This window comes from Lucilia sericata, unplaced genomic scaffold, assembly GCF_015586225.1.
Source record: "Lucilia sericata isolate MDLA Ls3-8-SP2 unplaced genomic scaffold, ASM1558622v1 Contig004099F_arrow, whole genome shotgun sequence".
Lineage (NCBI taxonomy): Eukaryota > Metazoa > Arthropoda > Insecta > Diptera > Calliphoridae > Lucilia > Lucilia sericata.
The window spans coordinates 260-16,061 of NW_023997143.1; the positions used below are offsets into that span (position 1 = coordinate 260).

General features: G+C 31.8%; 2 protein-coding genes and 1 long non-coding RNA gene across 3 annotated transcripts; all 3 read right to left on the minus strand.

Annotated features, from left to right (window-relative positions):
• Positions 1-245: 245 nt before the first annotated feature.
• On the minus strand, positions 246-1,901 carry LOC119615104 (NADH-ubiquinone oxidoreductase 49 kDa subunit-like). The gene is made up of 2 exons (XM_037971176.1): positions 574-1,901; positions 246-514 (listed from the first exon to the last, which is right to left on the minus strand). Exons 1-2 carry the CDS (start codon positions 1,712-1,714, stop codon positions 285-287), a joined length of 1,371 nt encoding a protein of 456 aa, XP_037827104.1. The 5' UTR covers positions 1,715-1,901; the 3' UTR covers positions 246-284.
• Positions 1,902-2,176: 275 nt separating this feature from the next.
• On the minus strand, positions 2,177-4,304 carry LOC119615102 (GPI transamidase component PIG-T). The gene is made up of 2 exons (XM_037971175.1): positions 3,938-4,304; positions 2,177-3,870 (listed from the first exon to the last, which is right to left on the minus strand). Exons 1-2 carry the CDS (start codon positions 4,212-4,214, stop codon positions 2,258-2,260), a joined length of 1,890 nt encoding a protein of 629 aa, XP_037827103.1. The 5' UTR covers positions 4,215-4,304; the 3' UTR covers positions 2,177-2,257.
• Positions 4,305-9,270: 4,966 nt separating this feature from the next.
• On the minus strand, positions 9,271-15,474 carry LOC119615103. The gene is made up of 3 exons (XR_005232384.1): positions 15,233-15,474; positions 12,216-15,010; positions 9,271-9,565 (listed from the first exon to the last, which is right to left on the minus strand). It is a non-coding gene; the product is annotated as an uncharacterized LOC119615103 (long non-coding RNA).
• Between the last annotated feature and the right edge of the window lie 328 nt (positions 15,475-15,802).

Below are 15,802 nucleotides of genomic sequence, written 5' to 3' on the forward strand. Positions count from 1 at the left end.
TCTATCTATCTATCTATCTATCTATCTATCTATCTATCTATCTATCTATCTATCTATTTATCTATCTATCTATCTATCTATCTATCTATCTATCTATCTATCTATCTATCTATCTATCTATCTATCTATCTATCTATCTATCTATCTATCTATCTATCTATCTATCTATCTATCTATCTATCTATCTATCTATCAATCTATCTATAGCGACAATCTGGTTGCAAGAGAAAAACTTCATATACAAATATTTTTCTTTTCAAATTTATTTCTTTCATTTAAAATACTTAACGATCAATTTCACCAAATACCACGTCCAGCGTACCAATAATTGCTACAATATCGGCCAACATATGCTGACTACCAATACGATCTAGAGCCGCTAAATGAGCAAAACCTGGAGCTTTAATTTTACAACGATATGGACGACTGGAACCATCCGATACCAAATAAACACCAAATTCTCCTTTAGGAGCCTCAATAGCGGTGTACGTGGCACCAGGAGGTACACAAAAACCTTGGGTAAAGATTTGAAGAAGGTAGATCATAACTTTGATTGATGGTTTCATAACTTACCTTGTGTAAAGTATTTAAAATGATGTATCAAAGCTTCCATGGATTGTTTCATTTCACGACGCCTGGGAGGAGTTATCTTGCAATCATCGGTTTTTATCTCACCGGCAGGCATTTGATTGAGACATTGTTCTATGATACGCAAAGATTGACGCATTTCTTCAATGCGACATAGATAACGATCGTAACAGTCTCCTTTCGATCCTATAGGTACATCGAATTCCATTAGGTGATAGGCATCATAGGGCTGCTGTTTACGTAGATCCCATTTTATGCCCGAACCTCTAAGCATGACACCACTAAAGCCATAATTTAAAGCTTCCTCGGCGGACACCACACCAATGTCTACAGTACGTGTTAGCCAAATACGATTATGGGTTAAAACATCTTCTACCTCATCCAAACGTTCGGCAAATTTGGAAGCAAACTCATAAATATCATCCATTAAGTGTAGAGGCATATCGAGAGAAACACCACCGGGACGTATGTAAGCAGCATGCATACGAGCTCCTGATACCCGTTCATAGAATTCCATTAGTTTTTCACGTTCCTCAAACAACCAAAAGAATGGCGTTATGGCACCAATATCTATAGCATGTGAACCAATAGCCATGATGTGATTAAGTAAACGTGTTATTTCGGCAAATAAGGTGCGTATGTACTTGGCACGAATTGGCACCTCAATATTTAGCAATTTTTCCACGGCCAACGAATAACACTGTTCGTTGCACATCATGGAAACATAATCCAAACGATCAAAATAGGGCAAAGCTTGTAAATAGGTTTTATACTCAATCAGCTTTTCGGTGCCACGATGCAATAGTCCAATATGAGGATCACAGTGTATAACAGTTTCACCATCTAATTCCAATACCAAACGCAAAACACCATGAGCTGCTGGATGTTGTGGTCCAAAATTCAATGTTAGATTACGTACTTTTTTCTCTGTAGGTGTCATTTGATGATTCCATGGTGGTAGTTGCCATTTAGAGGTAACTTGATCGGGATACATAACTGGAGCTGAAAATTGTTGCATAAATTCGGCATCCGGATACCATTTTGCTGCATAACGTTGTTGTGTTGTGGTCAATAGATTGAATTTAATGACATTTTTAAAGAATTTATTTCCACAGTTTCGAAACATTTTATTTCTTTATATGACTAATGATGCAATGCTCACTTCAAGTTGCGGTGTCGAATGCAAGTTTTTTGTAATTTTATGTTTCCGTAGAATTTATATGACGCATGTACAAACGTACATACATTAGAGCTGCATTTGAAAATAATTTTATGCAGTTTTAATAATTTCTATCATTTGCTAAACTTTTCTAATTTCGACTTACCACCACATTTGTGTATTTTTATCAAATTACCGCAAATTCTGAAAAAAGTATAAGTAATATAAATAGAGCTGTTTATGAAACCAACTCTTCTTTAAAATCGAATTTTCACTTTAATCTCAGTTTAATCGCCAAATATGGAAATTTCTCTTGGTTCCACAAAAAGTACTCATCTCTTAAAATTGTTATTTTTTAAAAAATATCATGTTTTTATTGTAACAAAACGAAATAATATTAAGAACAACTAAATACAAATAGATGGAATCGTGTTTTTATTTTATTTTCAATAATTTAATACTAGACTAGTAAAGCAGCAGCAAACATTCATATGGTAGACGAAACAGTTCCTATTTTATCTGCTCTTCTCCTGTGACATTTTCATCCTCTGCAGCATCCTTGCTTGACGAATTGCTAACGTTCGGTTTGCTTTTGGACTTACGTAATTTCTTTAAAAACTTACCCACAAACGACTGGCTACCCTCGGTATCCTGCTGTTCCACGACAATACGTTTAGTGGCCACACTATGTATGGGACCAAAGGCTAAAGCGACCACTGTGCAAGCTAGACAAATAACATTGTAGGGCATACTAAAATCAGGGGTGGGCAGTGAAAGTATTAAGGTTTCAGTGCGCAGGGTTAAAATGTATGAGTTTCGTGAGGCATTAAAGGAATCAGCAAAACGATAACCGGACAAAGGTATAGAAGAATAATTACGCGCTATAGGCAATTGGGTAGTTATAACAGCTGAACCCACATAATGGCCATGATTAGCATCGGGGGGATATTCTAGCCATTTAAGGAATATATAGTCAAAATCAAAAGATATTTCCACAGAAGTTTTTCCGGGTAATTTAAAGGCCAATTCCAGGTAATAGGGTCTTTCACGTTGTACACCCGGACGATAATTTATAATTTTAGGCGTTATTAGCTCACCCGTAAGGCGATCACGTATCTTTAAAGTATGCATATAAATGGGCATATACCAGGGTATGTTTTCTTGCAGTATAATAGGCAACACATTGTAGTGTGTATTCGTAAGATGGGTTATAACTTTACCCCTTTCCTGGCCATAGCCGACAATATAACGGTGTGTTAGAAGAGGTGGCGGAGAGGGTGTTAGTACTGCATTTTGAGGTTTACGTAAAACCCAAGCTATATTAAAGAGCCTTGATTCTTTTGACGTTTGCATATCGTAGACACCAAATTGTGAGGTGTAACCTCCTCTGGTGGTGGTGGTATTATAGTGCGGCAAGGGGGTCATTTCATAGGGTAAAGGTGTTTGTAGATTAACATAGATTTTACTAGAATCAGCTAGAGCACAATAACCATTTAAGCCCTGACCAAACATGCGCCTTAAGGAGAAATCATATTCATTAGCAGCACCCAACAACTTGGGATCATATACCAAATTGGCCGATTCTATGAATTCCAAAATGCATTCTTCCTTAGCATTACATAAAGTACGTACTTTAATGGCCAGCGAATGGTAATTGGTATTGTGTACATTACCCGAATTCAATAAAGAGGCAAAACCATGTTTACTATTACAGGGCATTAGTTTCTTCCAGGGTGTTAGATTTTCCGTACAAACAATTTCACGCGGCAAACTGGAATATCTAACATGTCTTTTAACATTCTTCGCCACGGGGCCCACAAAATGTGGCTGAAACCCATAGTTGGGTGTAATGGTATTGGTTTTATCCATAAAATTTAAAGAGGCACATAAAATACCCGAAAAAGTACTGGTAACACTTTTCCATTGCTCGTCGACAGAGTTGGCGGTAAGATTTTCTCCCGCAAACCAAGCCCAAGCTTCTGCACCGGGAGCATTATCTACAATAGGATAACCCCAAGATTCGTAACGCCACAAGCCCTGTGTTAAGGAAATGTGCAATTCTTTAACATCCGAATGCAAAAGGATTTCCGCTATAGATCTGGGTATCAATCTAGTATTGTGTACTGCAATATATTATTCATACATTATATTATAAGGCAATTATATTATTGTTTATTCCAAAATACTTACAATTTTCCCGCTTGCCATAGTACCATCTGGTGGTAAATTGAAAATAGGTATTTATAAAACCCGAGGCTAAGGGTTGCACTACTAATTCCTCATGATATTCTTCATTATTGTTAATGGACTTTGCTGGTGCTGGTGTTGTTGGAACTGTTGTTGTCTCTGCAGATTTTTTGCTAGTTTCATCTAATACTGTTGGCTGTTTGTTTATTTCAGCTTGGACTTTTATAATACAAATTAATATTGTTAATATATACACCATATATTTAATATTTATAACCATTTTTTCTTTTATAAACTTTTATCAATATGCATTGCAAAAATATCCTTTTTTATTGTCGGCAAAAGATTTTTTTCTTGTCAAAATAAAAGGAAAAAGTTGCCATATTGTGGATGAAAAAATTGCAGGGTGGGGAATGCCTTACTTGCATAAAAGTTTTTCACCTAAACTAATATTTTTCATATATATCTTGATAAATTATCATGTCTACATGTTAACATAACATTAACATACTAAAAATTATCTATATAGACAGGCTGTTCTATTTTTAACATAAACCAAGGCGACTTTACACAAAATTGTTATTGTCATCACAGCCCTGCAGCAAGCTTATTGAATTCGCCTTGAATTTGAAGTTTTCATTTGTTTATTTTTTGAAATTGTGATTGGTCATGGTGAAAGATAGTAAATTAAGATTTTTTTAAATAATAAAATTTAAACAAAATTGTGTTAATAAATACATTAAAAAATGGATAAAAACAAACAATAAATGTGCAACAATGAATAAATAATAAAATTAATTGAATTAGAACAAATGATATGACCGAAAATTGGCTTTGAAAAGTAGAGCTGCAAATTTTTAACAATTCTAGTTTTAATAGTTTATTGAATCAAAATAACTTAAAATACATTGATTAATAGTGATTAATTGAAACTGTTTTGTATATTAATTAAAGAAGTTATATTCTTTCGGTTCGTTTTACTCAAGCTAACAATTTGGCATAAAGCCTTTGGACTGTCGACCAAACACGTTCCAGAGATACATATACAGAAAATTGCAAATTTTAGGAATCCTTGGAAATGAAAGATGCAAATTGTGGGTGCTTTGAAAACAGGTGAGTAAATGCTAATCTTAAGAGGTTGCTAGTAGAGGTACGGATATGTGCCAAACATTTGTCGGTTATACATTCATATGTATATACCTTGTATATGTATACTCTAGATATATCTGCCCGCAGCGAAGATTGTTGTAAACGCCCTGCCTCAGTTAGTGGTCTTATAGTTAATACAATTCCCTCATCTTTCACTTAAAAATGTTGAAGTCAAAAACTCATTTATTTGTTCTTTGCTTCTAAAGTACCCTTGATTAGGAATATATTTTTTTGACCACAAATCTTAATACTATTAGAACCAGTTGAAATCTTCACCTTGACACAATCAATGCATTGAAAATTGTGTTAATTAATAAACAGTTCTTACAGAAAAGAACTTAAATAGACAGCAGCAGAGAAGGCACGACCAAATTGCCATACAAAAATAATAATGGTAAGTACCTATACCAAGTTTATAGAATTAGTATTGTCCGCTTAAGCATCCACACCAGTGAATGTTATCTTTGTGAACCGTTCCCACGACAATTGGATCTCCGCTCCGAAATGACCCGACTCTCAATCGACCAAAGATTGTCAACTCAGCAACAGCTGTATCAACCGAAAGTTTTTTCCCCAGAGAAGAAAATCCAGTTACAGGCTAGGACTGAGGAAACTTTGGGGTAGGGGAACATGTGATGGATATGATATAAAATTAAATCGCAATTAGAGAATGTTTGTTCAAAGACTCATACACTGCGAAAATAATATTTGGGAATAAATTTGGTCCTGTTGCGGTACAATAGGAATTGTATAATGGGAATAAGTTGATAACAAATGAATACAGAATGAATCAGGAGTATGTAGAGCGAAGTGCTTGTATATGTAGCGACAATAACCATGTATAAAAATTACCACCTGCACTTTCTTTACAAGTCACAAAGGGGCACTGTTGAGATGTTTTAAGCTCACCCTTTGGTTGAAAACTACCACTGTAGAACGCTAGGTCTACCACTTTAGAACTAGACTTATGTCAATAGGCCATGTACGTAACCAAGTTCATTCGTTGAAGTCATGGATAAACAAGACCAAATTAAGACAATCAGCTGCAGTCACTCTTTAGGTCTGTATTGAAGAACAATATACCTCCAGTCTTGGCGGAACATACACAGGATAAGACTACTCGGAGTCATTCCTTGGATTTGGGGTCTGATCAGAGAAGCTTATAATATGATCCTGTACCTGCCATTGGCAGAGAAGACTTCGGGGTAAATGTAGTGGATGTGGTAGATCCAATACAATAAGAATACTTGGAGGAGTAAATGTGGGACATAATGTTTGAGATAACAAATGAATTGTATAAAATATTAATCAGCTGTACGAGGAAGACATGCTTGTATTTACAAGTCACAAGGGGGCAGTGGTGAGTTGTTTAAACTCACCTTGTGGTTGAAAAACTACCACTGTTAAAAAGGTGCCCATTTAAAGGACATCCGTACGAAATAATCACTTAAGTCAATAGGCTCTTTCGTTGGATTCACATGGATCAAAAAGATCAGCTTTCGTCATTTTGCTTAGAGCGAAATGTAATACGAAAAAGAGAGTCACTAGAATTGCGACAGCCAAAACTTCAATGTTTATAATCTATCAACATCTATACCATATATTGAATCAACTACAACTCCTTAACTTATGTTACTGTGAGTTTGGTGAGTGATCGAACATACTCTTTTTGAGTGGAGGAACTAGAAAAAAGGGAAAGTTGCTCATATGTTGCACTAAGGACTACTACGAGATTAATAACAACCACATCGTCAAATAACAGAACTTTATCCTTACAACACTGTTGTTCCAACTTATATATACTTTGGCCGTTATTCAGTTAAAACCATCTCCGAGGGTTACTCCTCATTATAGAGAATTAAACTCACTACATATGTATTCAAATCACATCATGAAACCATACAACAAAGTGATAAATCACCATCACCACAGAACCAACAAACAAAACGCTTAACGTTTAAAATTAAACTTTAATAAAATTCTCTAAATGTAAGTAATTACATTCACCACTATCACCTTGGCTAACAACTTGTTGTTAGTTCGCCCCAAGTACGATATCACACTCACCACAAAACTGACAATAATCAGTTCATAATGGGAACACAATTCGGCGATGAAAACCATGTACACAAGCTGCGTTTTCAACAGCAATTTGCTCAATGTGGAAAATTACACTCACTGCAGATCCATATTATATCGCGAAAGAAGAATTCTCTTTACACTAAAATTCATTAAAACGCTCGTCTGTTGACTTCACCTTGTAGTCCGTTAATTCACAGCTCATCCCGAAACAAATAAAGTATCGCTGAACGTGGAAGAACAAACTCACCATAGAACCATGAAACAATTTGCTCAGTGTGGAAAATCACACTCACCACGGAACTAACAAACAATTCGCTCAAAGTGGGATATCACACTCACCATAGAAAAAACAACAATCTCTTCATCATGAGAACCTTAGCACTTAGCAATGATGATCATGTACACAATCTGCGTATCTTAATGTCAGAAATCACACTCACTATGCTTTTCATCACACTCAAGCGAAATTTTATTTAAATTTAACCGTTTAGAAATTACAGTTATATGTAATGCACCGTGCGAGTTGTCATCAGATATTTTAAAAGTAACGGATTTAGCAATGCTACCATATTATCTTCAAACAACATATTTATCAAAAAGACAGAGTTACCATTACAAATAAAAACCACTTTTCAATATTCAATAGCTGAATATATGCATTAGAAAAAGACAACCATACTCTATAGACAACATGTTCTATAGATGTCGCTTCGCATACGGATTCTCTTAAGGTTTGTATAAAGAATAACAAATTCTATATGAAAATTTTCAAGGAATTTTAGTGTTTCAACAACTATGAGATGGAAGCATTAAAAGCCAAAAGCAGAAATATAGATGAACCTCATGAAAACTGAAATATCACGCGGTTTGAGTTTTTTTCTTACACTAAATATTTACGAGTTGATAAATTTAGTAGTAGGTTTTTTTTGCATTGTAAAAACAGTGAACTTTTTTATATAAAAAATGTATTTTTGGTAGAAATTATTTATCTTCAAATAAAACAAAGTTTTTGTAAGTTTTATTAAAAAAAATATTTATTTAAAAAATTAAAATATCAATTACCTGTTAGAGAAATATTAGAATTAAATTATTTTTGCTATAAGTTGGTGTATTAAATATATATTTTTTTCTTGAAATATATAGTTTAAAGTGGGGTCTTGTTGAAAAAGTGTTGAAAGTTTATGTTTTTTTTCAGGGCATTACTATTAGTAGTAATAAATTTTTGTTTAAGTGTCTTTTTTTTATTAGAAAAATAAATTTTGAGGGTAGTTTATGATGGCATAATTACATTTCATTATTTTTGTTCCATTTCATTACTATTTGGTATGATTTACTCGTTTAGTAGTTAATTCAGCGGCAGTACGTTTTGTTACAACCCTGCGCTTTGGCTGATTTGCTGAAAACCTTAGATTCAGTTAATCGCTGTACAATTTCTTCATGTGAATTCAAAGTACAAAATGGCTGTAGCACTTGCGACGACGTTGTGTTCGTTGTCGTTCGTTGCCAGTTGTGTGTCGTAAGTGCGCTCCGCTAAAAAATTATTTTTTCTTGATTTAAAATAATTAAAAAAAAATTATATATATATATAATTAAACACATTGACAAAATAGAGAGAGAGATAAAGAGAAAAGTAAAATAACAGCGAGAGAAAGAGAGGAATGAGAACAAAAAAAATATATTTTCTTTAAAGAAAAAATAAATTGCAATTAAACAAAAGAATTTAGTAATAATGAAATTTATAAAAATGAAACACGTTTTTTATGCAAATTTATGAATTATTTTTTAACTTTTTTTATAATTTTTAACCAAAAAAATAAAAACACACACACTTTTTTAATAATAATATATAGAGAAAAAGAGCAGCACACACGCAGAGAGGCAAAGTAAAATTAAATAAAAATTATTTTTTGTTAAAGAAAATATTTAAAGTTTTAAATACTAAAGTGAAAAATTTAAATTTTTTATTTTTTTTTTACATATTTTCTAAAATTTATATTACTTATGAACAAATTATTTTGATATCTTTTAAATGTTAACTATTATTTTGTTAATTAATAGAAAAAACGTAATTTTTTATAATTTTTTGTCTAAAACGAAAGTAGGAAATTAAAGAAAAAAAAAAAAAAATTCACAGTACTTTTTTATTTGATACGAACGGATGAATAATATTGAAAAAGAAAAAGAAGAAGCAGAAAAGTATTCGTTCGGTTGTTTTTTTGTTTCTGTGTTGTGTTCTGCTGTTGTTCGAAACGCGTAGTTTGTTTGCCTGGTGTTAAGTAGTGTAGCTTCGCACGAAAATTTTAACGTCGCGTAACGCCGCTGAGGCAAAAATTCAACTGTCTACCCAAAGTAAACGCTCGTTTGTTCGTTGCTCGTTAGTGAATAGAGTATATCTCTCGTCTAAAACGGTAAAAACAAAAACAACACCACACGATTAAACCAACTTCGTCTACAAAACGATTCAATTTTATTGTTAATAAGAAAGAAAAAAAAAATTCAAACACGAAAACCTGCTACCAAGGAGAGCGCTTTTCAAGCAAAAAATAAATAACTTATAATTTGCTCAAATATAAAAATAAACCAAGAGATTTTGGTATCTTTTAAAAGAGAGTAAATAAAACATGTTAAAAAAGTGAAGTGAAGCTAAAAGAGAGCGAGCAAATTAGTGTTACGAGAGAGTTAATTATTATGTTCTTCTCTTGTTGGTGTTATTATTTATTTAGTTTTTTCTTCTTTTTTTTTTTTCTTTTTGAAAAAAGCTGAAATTAGCTTAAATATTTAATGATTTATCAAATGTACTGTTATGTTTTGCGTTTATTTTTAAAATTAGCAACAACAGCATATAAAATATATAAAAAATAACAAACAAACTAAAAGTCCCCTAAAAAAAATAAAAGAAACTTATTTAAAGAAAATTTTTAAAAAAACCAAGGCGTTGGATTATTAACATCTTATTTCACCAAAGTCACGACGGTTTTAATACCTTACACTACTCCTGCAGCTAATGCTCTGAGGTCATTAAAACCTTAAGTCAGCAAGTCCTCATAGAAAAAAATAAAAACTGAACTGATTACAATAACATAAAAGGTGATAATTTATTTATGTTTTAATTAAATTATTTATAAACTATTTTAAACAAATATGTTAACTCTAATGTAAAGTTTATATCTTTTTATATATATATACCGATTTTGTTGAAAAAAAAATCCCTTAATAAATATATAATTTTTGTTTAAACACAAATGTTTTGTATGTACTTGGCGAACAACAACAGTAGCAGCAAATAATTTTGAATTTAGAAATAATCAAATGAAAATTTCGAGAAAAAATAGCTTAATTATTTTAAAAATATAACTTATTACTCGCATTTGCTTACTGTCGCTTACTCAGTGAGTGATTCGTTGCTGGCTCTCTCTCTCTCTGTCTTGATTATTGCTATAATTTCGGGGCCAGCGATGGATGACAAACAATAATTACAGCTATGGCATTAGGTACTTTTTCTTGCCCTGGCACAGGCATGGAAAATTCAGTACTTTAGTAGTTTTTGTTTTGTTGTTTAGTCTATAGTATAGTCTAGAGTCGAGTCTAGAGTCTAGCCTAGAGTCTAGTCTAGAGTCTAGTTTAGAATATAGTCTAGAGTCTAGTCTATAGTCTAGTGTATAGTCTAGTCTATAGTCTATTCTATAGTCTAGTCTATAGTCTAGTCTATAGTCTAGTCTATAGTTTAGTTTATAGTCTAGTCTATAGTCTAGTTTATAGTTTAGTCTATAGTCTAGTCTATATTCTAGTCTATAGTCTAGTCTATAGTCTCGTCTGTAGTCTAGTCTATAGTCTAGTCTAGTCTATAGTCTAGTCTATAGTCTAGTCTAGTCTATAGTCTAGTCTAGTCTAGTCTATAGTCTAGTCTAGTCTATAGTCTAGTCTAGTCTAGTCTATAGTCTAGTCTAGTCTAGTCTATAGTCTAGTCTATAGTCTAGTCTATAGTCTAGTCTAGTCTATAGTCTGGTCTATAGTCTAGTCTATAGTCTAGTCTATATTCTAGTCTATAGTCTAGTCTATAGTCTCATCTATAGTCTAGTCTAGTCTATAGTCTATATTCTAGTCTATAGTCTAGTCTATAGTCTAGTCTATAGTCTAGTCTATAGTCTAGTCTATAGTCTAGTCTATAGTCTAGTCTATAGTCTAGTCTATAGTCTAGTCTATAGTCTAGTCTATAGTCTAGTCTATAGTCTAGTCTATAGTCTAGTCTATAGTCTAGTCTATAGTCTAGTCTATAGTCTAGTCTATAGTCTAGTCTATAGTCTAGTCTATATTCTAGTCTATAGTCTAGTCTATAGTCTCATCTATAGTCTAGTCTAGTCTGGTCTATAGTCTAGTCTCTAGTCTAGTCTATAGTCTAGTTTATAGTCTAGTCTATAGTTTATAGTCTAGTTATAGTCTATAGTTTTATATTTAGTTTGTAATAAAATAAGCCATTTTATGACACATTTTCCTAATTACAATTGTACCAACATTTTCAACCCTGTTTTCTTTAAATTTTACTTTTGCTGCACACATTTTCCATCTCTTTTGCCTTTGTTATTATTGTTGTATTTTATTTATATTAAGTATGTTCGGTGTTGATTCGTTCTCATTTCCCCATTTAGTTGTGCTCAATTTTCTGTTGTTGTTGTTAAAATATGGCAAAATTAAATCCCCTCGTATGAATGACTTAACAACATTGCATTTGTATTTTCCGCTGATTTTTTTTTTGTATGTTTTCTTTTTTTTTCTTCGTTATGACATTTCTTCCGTTTTATTCTGTTCTATTCTCTGAAAAACTGCAGTTATATATTTCAAAATACATAGGTTTTTTTTCTGTATATACATTTTTTTATTTTCAAAAATATTTGTTCTTTTTAGTGTGTTATAGTTAGTGGTTTCAAAGAAAAAAAAACTATATATGTATATTTTCTGGCTTTTTAATGATGTAATAAATACAAGGATGATGTAATTTAAAAATTTTTGGAGAGTGTAAAAAGACCTATTAATTAATTAGCTAATCACTTACAAATGCATTTATCAGAAGGATATTCTTGTTATAGCTTTTTTTCTCCTTGCAGTTAATTTTACTTGTATTCGAGATTCTGTTTAGTTTTCGTAATTACTCATTAATGACTCAGTAGTTTTTTTTGGTTTTGTTTTATTTTATTTCAGTGACATTGTAAATGCTTGTGTTTTTTCCTAAAAATAAGAGTATCGACTTGACCTTGTTATTTATGAGCAATCGGTTATTAATTGATCATGTCTTATTTGTTAGTAGTAGGCCTATGTTAATGTCAAGAGTGTACCTGTTTTGAATCCTGAGTTCAGTGTATGTATTTAATATGTGTAGCTTCTTATCTTTTGTTAGAAAATTTTCCCCGGTATTTACTTTAATCGACGTTTTTATTAACTTTAGGGTTACCAGAGTTTAAAGTTTTTAATTATTACCACATGGAATAAATAAACTCCTATCGTAGCCTTTCTAAGACATTGTTCTTTTGTGAAAGCATCTAAGGTAATCAAGGAGAAACTATTCTACTGGATTTAGTCCTCCTAAGTCATTATTCTTTTGGAAGCAATGTTTCTATAACACTAGTCTTTTGGAAAAGATTCTTTGATGATAATATTTAATTTCAAAAAGTCTTTCCAAGACTTTGCTCTTCCTAAGAGACTATCATTTTGAAAGGAGTCTTCTTGTGAGACTTATCTATAGAAAATATTATTCTTTTGGAAAATTTCCTTCAAAAGTCATTGTTCTATTAAATAGGAACATTGTAACGTGCGTAATTCCATTCGGTTTCATATTGAAAAGTTCTTTTCAAGACATTATTATATTTGATATAGCCTTCCTAAGTCTATAGCCTATTGGAAAAGTTTACTGGTCTTCGTAAGATCCAAACAACATCGCTAGTAGCCTATTCTTCTTATAATAAGCATTATTTTGTTGAATGAAGTCTAATGTTAAGATTGTAGGGTCTTTTTACTATAAATCGATTGAAAAGGGTCTTTATAGGAACTTATTCCTTTGAAGAGGTTATGATCATCCTAAGACAGTATTCTATTGGAACGTTCTCCCTAAGTTACTGTTTTATTCGATAGGGTCTTTATAAAACACTACCATGGGAAACTGGCTTACAAAAAGACTAAGTAGTCCTTAATAAGGCTTTCCTGAAGAGATTATTTTATTAGGAATTATATTCCATTAAAAAGAGTTTTTGTAAAGCACTTTTAGTGGTTTCCTAAAGGACTCTTCTTCTGAAAAGTATCTTCCTAAAGTACATTATTCTATTGGAATGAGCATTTTTTAAGTCCCTATTGTATAGGATATTGGAAAGCGGCTTCAAAGAATACAACTTTTAAAAATACCTTACGAAAAAGTATTTTTTTAAAAATATCTTTCAATGGTAGTGTTCTATTGAAAAGTGGTATAGTAATCCACTTTCAGTGTCACTATTCTATTGGATAAGGCTTTCGTAGGAAACTTCTTTCTAAGAAACAATTTTCTTATGATAACTTTCTATAAAAAAGCGTCTCTCAAAGCTACTTAATCTATATTAAAATGTATTTGAAACATTATATTCCCGCGGGTTTAAAAAATGGCAATGTCACATTATTTTCTAAAATAAACATTCTGGTAACCCTTTCACACTACATCACACACACAAACAAGACGCCACCAGTCAAGTAATGACACTAAATGTCAACTTTTTTTTGCATTTCACAATAACAATGTTATTACGGGATTTCTCAGATAATAATCAAAGTTTTTTTGTGTTTTTTTTTTTTGCATAAAATAAAAATACTTGGAAAAATGTTAATAAAAATGTAAACAATACGTAAACGAAGAAATTTCTCTGTTTATTTACTACGTTTTAATTTAAGGTGAGTATGATGAATTTGTTAAAAAACAAATTGTAAAATTGCAAAAACAAACAATTTTACACCAAAGGAAAGTTGAACGAAAAGAGAGTGAGAAAAAGTCAAGCTAAAAAGAAACTAGTGATAGAAGATGAAAGTGATGGAAGATAATGAGGGGGTTTAAGTTAAAATAACAAATTTTAAAGTTATGGATTAATTAATGAGATAAAATAAATAGTATTATAACTGCTAAATAAGGTTATTCAACCTATGGGCCAAAAAAAATTTTATAAATTATAAAGTTACTCTTTGTGTTATGAAGTTAAATGAGGGAGGCTAGAAAGGGTGTTATATTGGGAACAGGGTTAGGGTGTGAACAAATTGCAGTTTTTGTTTTTTTTTAAGTGACGTCACTTGAAAAAAATATTGCAGTTTGTTTTTATTTCGTTAGATTTTCTGGGAAAAGATATTTTTTTCTTCTTACTGTAGAATACTCATTGTCGTTGAGTCACAGTTGTTTTCTTTCCAAAGCAAAAAAATTATTTACATGAAATTCCATATCCATGCCACCATAGTTTATAGTATAAATGAGTGTGTAAAAAAACTGCTTACCAACACATATTTTTTTTTTTAAATATTGAATTATTAACAAAAAGAAAAAACGGAAGAAAACACAATAAAAAATCATCATCATCAACACACACACACAATCGTTGAAACATATATAGTTTATTTTTAAACCCCTCTTGTACACCCCAACGCTCTTGCTGCTCCACTCTTTTATCACCAACACTCATTACCTTCATTTGACTATTTGAACAAAATCTCTTTATGTGTAGTTCTTTTTTTTTATAATTTTTCTTTGCCTTAACCTCTCTTACACACTCCTCACACCGTTGTCAACACCTTAAAGCTCTTCTCCTCTTATTCATCATCATCCTCTGTGCTTTTTTTTTTTTCAAACTAGAAAAAAAAAGCGAAAATTACTTATAAAACCCTCGAAATGCGTTTTCTATATCATAATATTGCACAGTTTTGTATATGATTTGAAGTAAAAGCGCTACAACGACAAGAAAATGACAAGGAGGCCGGTAGGGAGGGGAGGAATGAGACCAAAACAAAAGAATTTCAATATATGTATGTACAAAAGCAAAAAAATGTTCAAGTATATTATTTATATTATACGGCTATTTTGTTGTTGTTGTTGTCGTTTCTTCTTCTTTATGTTTCTACTAGTACTGCTGCTGCTTCTTCTTTTTATTATTATTTTTTTTTACGTATGGCACAAATACAACAACAATAATAATATGAAAATAAAATAAATGGCGACCACGCCGTTTTTATATTCGTTCATCATCGTTCACAGACCCAGCTTTTTATCGTTGATTTTTTGTGGTAGAGAGCTGCTGGCATAGCAGCTAAAGACTAAAAATTTTAAACGTACATTTACTCAACGGAACATCGAAAAAATCACCAAAACATATGTACAATAATGTTATTATTATATATGTACCTAAATATTTCCACCACGATAAACTTGAAACGAAAAAAAATCTAAATAACCGAACACTTAAAACGAGTTTATTGAGATTTTCTCTGTGTGTAAAGTGTTTTTAACTCTCTCTCTCTTTTTCTCTCACTTTCATTGAATTACTCTCCCGCTGTGTGTTAAGTTTTTCTCTTTTTTTTTAACTGTTCTCATTAATTTATTATCTCTTGCTCTTCTCGCTCTCTCTATCTTTCTCTCTAAATATA

What these genes read in the sequence shown, in the direction of transcription:
- LOC119615104 (XM_037971176.1), bottom strand. Translation starts at nt 1,714, where the DNA reads ATGTTTCGAAACTGTGGAAATAAATTCTTTAAAAATGTCATTAAATTC. An exon ending in TTTTAAATACTTTACACAAG is followed by an intron (nt 515 to 573) that starts GTAAGTTATGAA and finishes TCTTTACCCAAG; the next exon opens with GTTTTTGTGTACCTCCTGGT.
- LOC119615102 (XM_037971175.1), bottom strand. Translation starts at nt 4,214, where the DNA reads ATGGTTATAAATATTAAATATATGGTGTATATATTAACAATATTAATT. An exon ending in CTATGGCAAGCGGGAAAATT is followed by an intron (nt 3,871 to 3,937) that starts GTAAGTATTTTG and finishes AATATATTGCAG; the next exon opens with TACACAATACTAGATTGATA.